Source organism: Cimex lectularius, unplaced genomic scaffold, assembly GCF_000648675.2.
Source record: "Cimex lectularius strain Harlan isolate CLEC.00 unplaced genomic scaffold, Clec_2.1 scaffold151, whole genome shotgun sequence".
In the NCBI taxonomy this organism is placed as follows: domain Eukaryota; kingdom Metazoa; phylum Arthropoda; class Insecta; order Hemiptera; family Cimicidae; genus Cimex; species Cimex lectularius.
Window position 1 is genome coordinate 203,611 of NW_019392786.1, and position 14,671 is coordinate 218,281.

The following is a 14,671-nucleotide window of genomic DNA, read 5'->3' on the forward strand; positions in this document are numbered from 1 at the left end:
TTTCAACGGTAACGACCATGCTGAATCGATTGGCGCAATAATTAAAGACAACTGCGATTCACAGTTTTCTTTTTGCAGAGTATTAAATCATTCATAGAACGTGTGATAGAAAAACTGGGCCTGTAGTTTTCAAATACGTTTCTTCCTTTTTAAAGGATATACATATCTTTGATGACTAGAAATAAATGTTCTTACGTTAAATCTTTTATGCATACATACATATTCTGATCCTAGATTACACACCACAACAGCCAAGAAAAGAAAGATAAATGAGAAAGAGATAGAAAATGATAAATAAAGAGATAGATAAATAAATAGATAGAGATAGAGTGATAGATAAATAGATAGATAGACAGACAGACAGATAGATAGACAGACAGACAGACAGATAGATAGATAGATAGATAGATAGATAGATAGATAGATAGATAGATAGATAGATATACAGAGAGAGAGAGAGAGTGTGTGAGTGATAGATAGAGAAATAATTCGATATATATATATATATATATATATATATATATGAGAGAGAGAGAGAATGAGAGAGAGAGAAAGAGAGAATGAGAGGACGATGAAATACGAGAAAAAAGAAAAGGGGATTCCAAAAGAAAAAACCTTTGGCTTGTACTGTGAAAACATTTGTTTAACGACTTTTCTAAAAATTGATCGTTTTCAGAAAGAAGAATATTGAGTGAGTTGACTGAATGCGAGAAAATAAAACAACGTATAGAAATAAACATACAAGGACTTTGTAATTATTGTTATATATACGTTCCACTTTCAACGAAATGAGGTAATTACAAAAAAAAAAAATTAAAATTCAACTTGTTTACAAACGCAGCCGCGGGTTGATAAGGAAGAATGGGTTTAGCGGCGGGGGTGGCCGTGGCCGGGGGATGCCTGTCGGAGGCTACGAGCCCTTTTCAGTCCACCCCCAGCATTCGGAGAGCTTACAACTCTCAGTTGGTGAACCAACCCCTTCCCCGATAAAAAAAAAACTTAAGTGACGCAGCATGAAGTTCACGTCGGAGCAATAGCAGGAAAATGGAGACCACCGAAGTATATCAGGTCAGGTCAAACCAAAAAAACAAAGAATATTAAACAAGAAATAAATAAATGAAACTACAAAAGACTCCTGACAGTTGAAAAAATCTTGAACGTTGATTTTTCAGAGAAACACACTTTTCTCTTTCGTAGTGTATAGGTTGAAGGAAAAATTATTTTTAAAAATTTGCAGGAACTCGTCTTGCAAAAAAAAAGGGTCATGATAATAACATAATTTTTTTTATAGATTATTACTTTAAAAATATCAACCTTGCTTTCAAAAAACAACAATAAATATATAATCCTTTTAAAAGTATGGACTAAATTACTAATGGCATAAACAAAATACATTTTTATGTTGATATGAATAAAAGGCTTAAAACAGAAAAGGTCACCTTCAAAAATGAAACTTTACTAGCTGACATACTTAACAAGAATGTACGTTAAATATTTTGTAATAAAATGTATTTGATAAACTAACAGCAAAATCAGTTTAAATTAATAATGAAAGTAAGAAAATCAGAATATTTTTTAGTCCTATTATAGAATTACACATAAAATTTTGAAAATGAATAAAACAACATACCCTTGTCAAACAAAAATGGACAACAAATAAGAAATTTTGCGTTATATTTGGTAATGTTTGATCAAGGGGCAAAAAACAAAATATTTTATGATATTCTTATGACGCGAAATTACCTCACAGTTACTAACAAAGGTATACATTTCTTGAAAGTAGTACAAATTGGATTTGAGAAACGTTAGTTTTATTCAATTAAAACAGTCAAAAAATTTTCTAAATAATTATTGGTTTTTTATGAGTAAAGCGTTTACACAAATATTTTCTTCTTATAAAAGAGTGTAGACAAAACAAGAAGAATTCATTTTTTCTTTTAATTTGAACGTAGGTGTTGTCCCAACATGCCGCATGTAGGGTTTTTATGAAAAAAAAAAAAAAAAATCATCTATTCAATTAAATGCATTTTTTTTTAAGCCTAAGGAACTTCCAATTCAGGACTATAAACATTATTTCATAGTAACGTTATAATCAATAAAATATTTTATACAAAACAGAGAACAAAACAACCTAAATAATAAAGGTCCAGAAATGACCAAAATAATGTAAAATTTATAAGCGAATGGTCTTATTCTAAAATAATATTTTTTATATGAAGTAAGCTTACACAGTTCAAATTAGCCAAATTTTCTAACTATTTTAAAATCATTAATCAATAATTATATTGAAAATTGTTGTCACTATGTATGTGCATACATATAGAAAATAAATAAAATAAACATTTAAGTACAGTTGTTAATTAATGTTTTAGCTGAGTAACCTTCTCATATAGATATTTTTAACCGTACAACATATGAGAAATGTTTACAAATGTTACATTTTTTGAGCCATTTATGTACCCCTAATATGTATTGTCTTCACTGAATTTTATTAATCATAACTTTACTTTGAGATAATGTTTCTAGTTTTGAAGAGTAAGCCCGTAGGAAATGCATTCAATTGAATAATGAGCCTGGAGTTTTGTTGTGAAATCTATACCCTGTAAACAATTTGGTTTAATTATAAAAAAGGACAGTTTACATAAAAATAAAAGTATTTTCTTGACTTTGCTAATTATACATCATATGTTGAGTAGCATATTTTATTTTTAAATAAAAACATTCAAATTTTTCACAAGGAAGTTAGAAAATGTCAGTAAAATATACAAATTTAAAAATTTTACTTAATCAGTTCTAAACCGTCGTTAAATCAGCTAAATCAAGTATTACAAAAACAATAATTTAATATTTCAATTAGAAATAATTCTATATCAATAAAAATTGCGTGCAGTTTGCTAATACAATACAATAAATTGACATTTATTTTCAAAACAGGTGGTTTAATTCGTTATTACCACAAATTAAGAAAGGTATCTTATTATCGAATTAAGAAACCATTAAGTCTTTAGTCAAAAACGGAGATAATTGATTTTTAAACGGCATTATAAAATTTAACTTTTCAAAATATATTTTTAGATTTGTGTAATTACATACACAATTATTTTTACTATTTGGATGAATTTTGTCATAATGAATTTTTAGTTCTTTAAAAAAATTTAAGAATATAATGTATGCATAATTTGTGTACAATCATCTTCAAACTTTTGAAGTGGAAAATTGATGTTTTTCACGTGTGCAAAAAAAATTTATTAGTTAATCCAAAATCTGCGCTTTGCCACAACGACAAGTTTATATTTATTGTAGGCAGTTTTTAAGTTTAATAGGGTTGTATTAAGAATTGTATGTTTGCTATCTGTTTCTTACTAAAAAAATCACATTTTTCACTGCGCATCAGAGCGCTAGCCAGTGATTTTTCCTGTTTCTTTGTTTCAAAAATTCCAAATTTCACATCGTTTTGACACTTTCATATTCACCGTTGAAAAAAGAAGAAATAAATTTAATTACATAGTCGTCATTTTTTTTTGTTACGTCGTTATCTTTTTGTTTAGGGCAATAATATTTTTTTTTTTTTTTTTTTTTGCTTTGCTTGACAGTCTGTATAAATATTATTCGTACAAACTAACAAATATGACAAATTATGCAATATTATTCAAATAACTTGAATGTAACATATAAAAATGTTAACGTTCTGTACTTCAAAAGCTTTTTTAGCATATTTAAAGGGGCTGGAGATTCGAGATTTTGCCACAACGTCTATCATTTCCAACGTAATGGGAAAGTATCACATTTGAAAAAAAAGGATTTTTTCACATTCGATAATTTGACGTGTTAGTGAGCACAGAGACACACAAATGAGTGTGTTTTACACTACTGGGTTGTTAAGTATGTTATTGAAATGTAGTTATAAGCCACTATTAATAAATAAGTTTTTATTTACTTAAATTTTTACAACAATCTAGTCTCTAACTTGAACGTTTAGCCTAATATCAAGATGTTATCTTTTGCATTAAAATAATTTAAATTTACAAAAGTTTACCTCAAAATACAAAATCAATTTTTAGAAGGGTGGTAGTACAAATATTGTAGTTAAAGTCTGATGTAGAAAATAAAAAACTAATTTGTATAACATCAGTTTTGCGTAAAATTCCGAAACACCTTTTTAATTGTCTATGATGTTGGATTCGGTTTTCAGTTTCGCTCGTCGGATCCCAGTAAATTTCAAATAGTTTAGCTCTTTTTGTCATCCTAACAGCAGTTCTTCGTTCAATGTTAAATCAATGTGAAATAATTTTTTATTTACAAAAAAAAAATTAGGTCGATAGTTTAAAAAAATGTCCATTAACAGTGATTCACAAATTTAAACCAAAATGACATTATTGATCATCATTCCCGGCAGAATTATCTGGGTTTTCCTGGATTCCTGTCATTTTCCGTTAATTATATCAAATAAATTAAATTAAACAGCCGTTTTCCATTAGATAACTAATGTAATTTAAGTCTGTCTAAAAGTTAATCTACTAATGAAAAATATATATTTGTGTATATTTTAAATAAATTCATACTTAGTTATAAAATTATCTAACCAAGTAATAACTAGAAAAAAAGAGTGTTTGGAAACCTGCAATATAACAGAAAACAACGTATTTGTTAAGAGTTCAATAAGTAATTGTTATCGATATTTTGAGTTTTAAAAAACTCGATTGATGTTGATGTTGTGGTAAACCGTCTTCGGAATTGGGAAGGGTGTGTTAAAAAGTTTATCGCTATTTTTGGAGAGTTCGAGGTTTTACAACTGAACCTTGACCTAATGCGGGTGTTTATAATACCATTTCTTGGCACCGAACTTCGGGAGGAGTTTAAAAAGGCGGAGAAGTGAAAAGTAGAATAGGGCGAGAAGTGTCGTACTTCCCTTGATAACGAAGAGCTTCCTGCGTTTGGAAGAAAAAAAACCAACAATCCTTAAAACATGTTCATTAAAAAGATATTTATGTGTTTAAAACTTGAAAAACAGTAATTCACAAAGCGATTGGTGTTTGTGGGATAAAATGTTGGGTTGTTGAAGAGTTATGAAGGAAGTCGATAAAAGTTATTGACTCAAGAAAACAAAAAGTATTAAAAACAAACATTATTTAAAAAATACATTAATTTATATTCAATCATTTGTTCATATCTTTTAACCTTGCCCTAAAGAGCCAGGTTGGAAAATAAAGGCGGCGACTATAAATTTGCCTACTTCAGGAACAGAGCCATTCGTCTTTTCATCTCTATTATCTAAAGTTAAGCGCGTGCTTTAGCAATATTCCAAGGAAGGATATCTTCCAAAAACACGCATCTGCACTTCTTAAGGTAGGCGAGACCGTTATTATGTATTTTAAGGGTTAAGACTAAATCAAAACTGAGAAAAAATTCTACCTTCGATAATCCCTTTTACATAGTACAAATTTCCCAAAACATGCTGTACCTTAAGGGCTTATTTGTCATGTTTAATGAAAAAATGTATGATGAGTAAATACATAAAAAGCCTACTGTTCATAATTACACTTTCGCGATGTAAGTACAGGTTAGATAAAAATAAAAACCTATCATATTATGCTTTTCAAATAAAATATTAAAATTTATTCAGATTAGGTTAGATACATTTATGATTGTTCATAAAACCGCCAATAAAACTTGACGACGTTATCGCACAGAATATAAGAAATGTGTTATTTTTGATTTTATTATTATGTCTTACCATTTTTTTCCTTGAAATTGAATATTTTTAGTTTCTCTCCTTATGGATTTTTGTAAATGTTATTCTGAAAATATTTATTTATGAATATAAATTTAATATGAGGTTTTAGTATTAATTTGGATTACATATGAGGTACTAAAATTTCTCTTGTATATGTGTGGAAAATTGTAGAGGCTTACTTGCTGTTTAGGCCATTGCTGGCCCTTTGCCTGTTATTGCTTCTTTTCTATCTAAACTGCTCAAAACTAACTAGCCATATTGCCAATTTTGTCGTATTTACTGTCAGCAGCATTTATATTTTAGTATTATAACAGATTTCATTAAAACTGATTAGAAATTATTATATTTTTTGCTGAAGGAAAGTTGAATTAAGTGAGTTTGAACAATAACGAAATAAAAGTTTATGAAAGATATTGGTTGAGATAAAAAGTCAGCGTCACGAGGGGGATTCGAACCCACGACCTTCGGTTAAATACGCTGCTTATTTATTGAGCTATCGTGATTTCGATCTGCTCGGACGCTAACTTCCCATCCCAACCTCACCTCTCGAATTTTCCCTCCTTTTCGCCATTTCATCTCAACTAAAAACCTAAATTAATTGTAATGTATTAATTGGTCAAGCGGACCACGAAATTAGTGAATTTAACTGTAATTTATGTTTATATCGGGCCATAAAATTAGTCCGTAAATTAATGGTAACTATATGAAAATGTCAAGTAATTTAAAACAAATTTATTTAACAATACATAAACTATTCTGTTCCATTACTCGTTGCATCTTCTATTTAGTTTTGTAATGTGTTTAGTTGTAATCTGGATTTGAAGTCTATAACAGTGGGTCGCTGTGTTTTCCTTAGGGTTTTCCGGTCTGAAAATTGTTGTAACGGACCTTCTTTTCATTCCGGGCTTTCAGTTTTTATAAACTGGGTCGTTACATTGCGCTTTAGAAGGGAATCTCAGATCGAGATTTACGTTGGCATATTTTCTTCTTTTTTACATAATTTGCTTCGTTGTCTTCCTGTAGAATTGTCTCTAGTTATTTTCTGTCTCTTTCGTTTTATTGTTAATCCCCTAGCACTACTGTATTAAAAAAATATAAACACCCAAAATACAGGTGGCCTTAACATCCAAATACCCACCAGTCGGGCCTCGCTGATCAGGGGTTAAACAACTTTACAATTACTTTTTTCAAATTGATGGTGATGATGGTAGATACTAGTAAGCGAGGTTTGTGTTCCCCAGGTACTGCAGCCTTCTAGCTTATTGTACCGTATTTGTTCCCTCGTTCAGCGCAATCGACTCAATTGTTTTTCTCAGAAGTACTAGGCCATTGACTGTCATTGCTACAATTTCATTCCATAGGGGTTTTTAATCCAAAGTTATGTCTACATTGAGCCGTTGCTTCGCGTTTAAAGATGATATGGATTGCTGTTTCTTCCTCCTCATTGCATAATCTGAAAAGGGGATCATTGTGGGATATGAACATATGAAGCTGTTTACTCAGATGTGAGTGACCGTTAATAGTCTACCATTCATATGAAGTTTCCATTTCCTCTGTTTGCTCGTCTTGGTGAAGGTTGTTTTAGCAAAAATTTACTAAACACCCCTAGAGTTTATCCACTTCTCTTTTTGTTTTATTTAGATCCATTCTGTGTTGGAGGATTTTGTATTTGTTTTGTTACCCCAAGTATGGTTTCAGGTAGGTTCAGGGCCTATATATGGCCTTGCAGATCCTCATCTGGCCAGTGTCTCCGCTTTTTCGTTATTCAAAATTCCTTTGTGTCCACCCAAGATATCATCAGGTTGTTGTGTTTGCACAGCTATAGGAGATACTGGATCAATTTAGTGACTAGTTTAGATGCGATTTTGTTTTACACGCTAATGCTTTAATATCTGCTTGGCTATCCGATCTTAGGAGGATTTTTTGCCAGTGTAACCTATTTTAAGATTTTCCAGAGCCCGATCATTGATGGCATGTATTTTTACGTGAATTTATTACACCATTTATAATTTTATCACGGTATTAAAAAATATACAACTGTTTGTAAAAGATACAAGAATGTAGAAGGTAAAAAAAATTCTAGATGAACAACAGCATACATAAAGTTATGAAATTGGAATGTGGCTAATATTTAAAACTATTCTTCGTATATATATTATATTATAATAACTCTATTATAACGCCCATAAGTTCTTTTGGTGTAACAATCTTGGCAAAACCGTTTCAACCAAAAATATGTTGAGCATTTAAAATTTGACCAACTGGAACTTCGTCTAATGGCTATTTGGAAAAAAAACTATTTGATCTTTTCTAATAATAATTTCATTTGTGGTATATTTCTTGTTTATCGACTAACCGGTCAGATAAATTTCACTTTGAAGCAATTTTCCAATTTACCAAGTTAGAAGGAAAAAAAATTATATAAATGTTATTACCAAAAAAAAAGAAAGATCGAAGTGTACTTCCCTAATCAATTGATTGCTCATATTTTCAGCTTGTACAAAAAAAATCCCGATCCGGTTTCTTTGTTTATTTTCGAGCCATCTGCATACCATTGAATCTGATGTTCTCGTGAATTCTTCTTCTCCTTTATAGACTGTTGAGTCTTCGTGAGCTGTTGTAAGGAATGTTTCCGGGATGTCTGATTTTAATAATTATGGCCTTATGGTCGAATTGTTTAGTTCTCATCCAATTTGATTGTTTTTGGAGTCTAAATGAGTTTTTCCTAGCCTCTCCTTGCATAAATGTTTCCATTGTTGGTAGTTTTATCAGAAGTTCTAGTGTAGGAGTTGTTCTCACATAGGTTTGCTAATCTTTGTACGCTGCCTAGTGTTTGTCTAGATAGTTTTTGTTGAGCTTTATCCTCCAGATTAGTGATCCATAGGTTATTTTGGTTTTTTTTACTGCCGTGTATAGCCAGTGAGCCATTTTCAGTTTTAGCACTCAATGGTTCAAATTAAATTCAAATAAAATTTCAAGGGTTGTACAGGGATTAGCAGAACCGCTACGGTGGCAAGTACGAATCGGACGACGTAACCACAAGGCCACCGCTGTCCCCTACAAATCAACATACCTAATTTTATCGTATTACCCAAATTTATGCAATCATATTATGCAATTGATGCAAAATGAGGTGCATGTTTAATAATGAATAAATGATGTATACAGCTAGTCTGTTTATTAAGTGGTAATATTCAATAACATTTTGACTTTTATAGATGTACATTTAGTTGTTTTACAGTTTTTATTCTCAAATTGCCTTCTTGGTAACAATTGGTTATTAACTCATGGATATTTACTTATATATAATTATATATATATTTATATATATATCTAATTTATTTATATATATATATTACTATATCAACCCTCGGGGTGCCGGTGATTTTGAAAAAAGCTCATTTGTAAGTATGTCGGGTTCGAATGCTGGGCCGCTGGATTCGAACCCCGGGCCTTTACCTTACAGTGATGAGCGCCGTGTCAACGCCTAAACCGTTGCGGCCACCGACGCCCCCAATAATGGATTTTCTGGACGTTGCAGAGGGATAAAGAAGCAAATTTTCTGAATATGCTTAAACGTGTGTGTTTAAAGACTATTAGAAAAGTGTTGTGTTTAGTAACCGTTAATTAATGATTATTCCGAGATAGTGAGATGCGGTCTGGTGGATGTAGGTTTCAGAAAAACGTTTTCTTTATCGTGCCAACGTTTCGATCTTTATTGAGATCATCTTCGGTGCCTGGGATTTATAAACATTGTTTAAATTATATAACGTAGGATGTGAAAAAAGGAATTTATACAATGATAGAAATATTAGAATCAACCAAAGTATTTGTACTCACTCAAAGTGTTCTGTGTCTACACAGAAAAGAAACACTTTGAGTTTCTATCATTGTATAAATGTATTTTTTTGTATTATTGTATTTTTTCACTTCCTACAAGTAATTGTATAATTTAAACAATGTTTATAAATCCCAGGCCTTGAAGATGATCTCAATAAAGATCGAAACGTTGGCGCGATAAAGAAAATGTTTTTCTAAACCTACGTCATACCAGACCGCACCTCACGATCTCCGAATAACTATTAGAAAAACTGAATTTAGGTGAAAAAAAATTGAGGAACATACGCTAACTGATATTTTTAACCTTATTTTTTTAATATACGCTAAAAATAGAATGTGCAATTAAATTCTGATCAGCGATGTAAGCAAAGTTTCAATCCTGTCTGTTTGGTAAAGAAAAGTCCAAAACAACCTCAACTCCTATTTTATTGTTCATTTAAAACGATATGAATTTTTAACGTTATATTAATTACACCAAACTTATTTTAGTGAAAACCAAATCAAACGGGACTTTTATTAAAAATTATTTAATTATGTTGTAAGAAAATTCCCCAAAATACCGGAAAATCATTAATAATATATTAAAAATTATCTAACAAATTATTACTTGGTTTGATTTTGCTATTAATAACGCAAATTTCCTCCACAGACCTCACGGAATGCTTTAAGTCTCCTTACCATCATCTTGTGAAACTCGCATTTTTCAACAAAAGCGGTTTGAAGCTGTTCAACGCTTGTTGGATGTGACGAACGATGCTCTTTATCATGTCCCATAAGAGCTCTATGGGATTTATGTCAGGTGAACGTGCTGGCCGATTCATTGGTAGTTCATACATTCTTCAAATAGTGGGTGACAACTCGAGCTACGTGCGGTCGAGCATCATCGTGCATTAACATGAAGTTGCCTCCAAAAAATGAAGCCAATGGGACTACAGTTTTCAGAAGAACTTTCTAGTAGTGGAAAGAGTCGTTTTGAACGATAAGCAGTTCGGTATTCGACCCTTGGCACTGTACGTGAAAAGGCTGCGACACACATCACCCATGAAGCAAAGCGTTCTCCTTGTCTTCTCCCTCCTACCATAATCATAAACTACTTTTCTATGAAGGGATAGGGATAGGGATAGGGATAAGAGAGGCGGCCACAAGGCCTACTGCACCTCGACCTCAATAGATCTATTGTGCTCCCCTGTTATTTATAACTCACTGGCCAGCTTCAGGCTATTTACCAGTCTCCACAGCTTTGCAAGCGATCCTTGGTGTAGGATCTTACTTGTGGTTTTTCTTGACCTAGTTGCAAGAACCTGCACCTACATAGACCTTCACAGAAACATAAAATGTGTTCTGCGGTCTTCTCCTCTTCCTGGCAGTATCTGCATCTGTGTTTCTTCTGTCTGCACTCCTATCCAATGCATGTACTTTCTTACGTGGAGGTGCCCAGTCAGGATGGTTAGGGGTGGTTCTGGAGGTTAAGTTCATCCACCCAGGGACTTAATGTGGAACTACGACGACGACGGGTGGTACAATGTGGTTAAGGCTCGGGGCCCAAGAAAGGTGTACCTCGTGTTCTCATCCACGTCCCTCTCTCACTTCAGGTTCCTTCATTGTTTCCTGTGACCCCTCGTAACCCTTGTCTACAAGGGGGGTGTCCGGGCGCAAAATAATGGTGTAGCCCTGAGGGCGTGGCAACCTCTCTAAAGCACAAGCTGTACTCGTGTCGGCCTCGGGTCGGCATGGGGCGGCGGGTGCCTTATCAGAGGCACACGAGGGTTAGGGCACCAGATCCTGTCTGTATACACGGGGGAAGGTGCATAACCATCTGTACTACGGGGTATATATATTACACAGGGCGGGCGACCAGGACCCGAGGGGTTAAAAGCCTGAGTAGGCCCGTACCCCATCCCTAGAAGGTCCGGGACCTGGTCGGCTCACGAGTCCTGTATAAACCTATTGGACCTATTCACAAACCCCAGGATTGTGGACCATTTTATCCTGGGGAGTGTTTTGGTTATGTCCTNGAGTACTCTCCACTATTTCAGCAGTCTTCTTCTTCTTCGTCGTTGTCTGCTCCATCTCGTCCTTATTCCGCCTCCTCTCCTTCTCTAACTCCTTCACAGGGTTAGACTCTTGTTTTCCACTCATCAGAGTGGAAAACTTCGGTTGAATCGAGTAAAAGACGTGATTTTTAAAACGCCGGTTAGCACGTGGCTATATTGAACGTGTTACCTTCCCGCGGTTCACCGCCCAAGTTTCGTACTACGGGGTAACAGAAATGTTACAAGGTTCAGCCTCTGTTACACTGGGAATGGACTCGTAGTTGGCCGTTGTGAGACCCCTGGCGGGAACTTAGAGAAGAGGCTGTCTTCTATCTGTGACCTTCGCTCAAAACTTGCTTATGACCACCGTTATACACCCGGCCTCACGGGATACGGCGGATCGGACGGCAGCGTTGAGGACGCTATGATTATTCTGGAAAGTTCCTCGAATGAGTGGCGGATGGAATCAGGTAGAGAATCGGTTGCTTCTACTCCAGTATGCTTTGCACGTAGGTGTAGGCTGAGCTCGATTGGAGGATTTTACCGTAGGCGGTCTCCTTAGCAATTCCACTTTAAACAAAACCGCGGCCGGAACGGATCTAGTAGTTTCTACGCTAGGGAAGCCCCACTACTCTGGAGGTAGAGTGGCCTTCTCTACCTGGGGAGTATACCAGGCTGATGTATTTCAGCTTAGGTAGCCCTTTGCGCGCGGCATACGGTCTGATGCTTAATGCGGACCCGACCACTCGGGATGGTCAATCGGGGAGCGAGGCCTTGTCGTGGCCCCTCGGGGCTGAGCTGCCTCTACACCAACGCTGCGGCAGTGCGTCAGCTCTCATCTTGAGAATCAAACGTCTGTTAAGGCCGAATAGGCTAGGTGCGGACGTTAAATATCCTCATTGTCTTTGGGGATACGGGAAAGCAATGCCCCGTCAAGAGCAACCAGAATCCTGGTTCGGTTAAGGTTGCCTTCCAGTAAATCTTTTGTAAGTTCTACCGATGGTCCTTTTATGTATCTCTTGGCGTGCCTCATACCTGTGGTATTGAAACACCAGGTATTACACTCATTAAGGATCCATTTTAAGATGTATCCACTTTTGTGGCATGCTGCTTTTCTATGAAGAGAACAGCCCCCAGTTGAATCGGTGAGTCTAACAAGGTTAAGAATACAATTTTCCAGTTTTGAGAAAAACAAAGAAAACTTATTTTCTTCCTGAAAAATAGTTTTAGACAAAATATTTTTATTTTACGTTCATTCTAAATCTTGAAGGAAATTATGTGAGTTGTTGAAAAAAAAAGTCTAGTGTATCTATAGCTATATTAAAATAACATGTGTTGGAACATCTTTCTTACACTAATTGAGAAAAAAGCAAAATATTCATGTAATAAAAAATGTTTTAAGGAATACCTTTCTTAAAAAATGCAAAAAGTCATTTTAATTATTGTTGTTGTCGCTCTCACAATCCTGGTTGGTAGTGAAAAATCCCTTGGTAGAACGGTTTAAAATCTTCAGGCACACAGTTCACCACCTCCTTGATGTCTTGTATTTTCTTGTAGTCGATTGGTATTTTTCCCTGATAAGCTTTCAGTGAAGCAGTTTTAGCCAATTTGAAAGTAACTGGAATTAATCCATCAATGAATTTGCAGCCTTTAATACAACTAGGCACACTATTCGAACACAGGAGATATCTGTACTTGCTTATATTGAACTTGATTCTTTTGTTCTCAATGTCTGTCTTTTTTTTGTATTACTGAGGCCACCAACCCTTGACATACAAAATCATATCAGTATCAACGGTTCTTACCTCAAAATGGGGAGTTTCATGACTGTAGATTATCTCTTCGTGTTGACCGAAGGAGTAAATTCTATCCTATCTTCTAACAACACGTTTGATCACTGAAAAGTTCCTATCGCAAGGTAAAAAACTGTGGGAATCATAAGGTCGATTCATATCTATCAGCACGAGAGCGTGTCCAGCACGTAGCGTGGCAGACACGGCACAGACACTAGTATTCATACTATGCGATAATCACAGCAACAGACACCTACAGACCAACAAACTATTCTTCAGAAAACCAATGGACAGGATTCTTTCCACGTCCGTGTATTATAAATTACGTACATTTCATCACATATAATATATAATATTCTTTATTTAAAAAAAAATTTTGAACATGTACTGATCGGCGATTCGGATTTTAGCCCGAATTCGGATTAGCGCAAGGTCGGTTTACCAAGACTTGACAAAAGACTGGATTAAAATGATATTGCAATTTATTATAGGTGGCACCTAAGCTATTGGAATTGCACAAAACTTGTCTGTCGTCTATTCATACTAACCGTATTGAACCGCACAGACAAGAAAAGACAACCGCAGACACGTGCCAGCACAAGTAAGACATTCTCGACGAAAATGCTGCCCGGTGCTGGTACGTGTCTGCACTGACACGCTCCGCAAACGTTCGCTAAGTATGAACGTTCCTATTATGTTTTGTGTCTGCCATGCTACGTGCTGGACACGCTCTTGTGCTGGTAGATATGAATAAGTAACGCTGTAATCTTAACCGTTTGCGACTCAATCGATAGTGCTTAGATACGACTACAAAATGGCGTCACTCATTTCAGGCAATTTTGGAATCTTAACCTTGTTACACTTACCGATTCAATTGTTAAAGGGACCAAGCAAGTAGTTGATTTGCGAATACTTCCTTTCTCCTCGAAGCCTCTTCAATAGTAGAGAACATGACGCGGGACTTAGAATGACTAAGCTATTCTCACGAAGTTTTCTGATTACTGTAGAGCTCGTCCTTATATTACGCACCATTTGGAGTTGACTACCTAGCAAACCGTTAAATGAAGGTACCGAAGCGCGGTAAAAGCAATAAAACGATCGTCTCTAGCCGACGGACATCTTCTTTTCTATCGAGACTTTCGGTTGCCCTGAACCGCTGGATACCATCCGGATGGTAAAGCTCGGCACATCTTGGACCTATGCCTTTGACTAACGGACGCAAAATCCGTCGTTGGTCAGAACATCTGCTCGGCCGAGATCTCCTCGACATA

The 14,671-nt window shown here is 34.9% G+C and overlaps 1 protein-coding gene and 1 long non-coding RNA gene across 2 annotated transcripts in view; one reads left to right on the forward strand and one right to left on the reverse strand.

Moving 5' to 3' along the window:
- Positions 1-941: 941 nt before the first annotated feature.
- Positions 942-14,671, forward strand: part of LOC106662604 (dopamine receptor 1-like) — a 408,947-nt gene continuing 395,217 nt past the window's right edge. The window contains exon 1 of the mRNA XM_014386805.2: positions 942-1,068. Coding sequence (XP_014242291.1) covers positions 1,045-1,068 — 24 coding nt within the window. The 5' untranslated portion in view covers positions 942-1,044. The remainder of the gene's footprint in view (positions 1,069-14,671) is intronic.
- LOC106662606 lies at positions 13,017-13,724 on the reverse strand. The gene is made up of 2 exons (XR_001339926.2): positions 13,413-13,724; positions 13,017-13,225 (listed from the first exon to the last, which is right to left on the reverse strand). It is a non-coding gene; the product is annotated as an uncharacterized LOC106662606 (long non-coding RNA).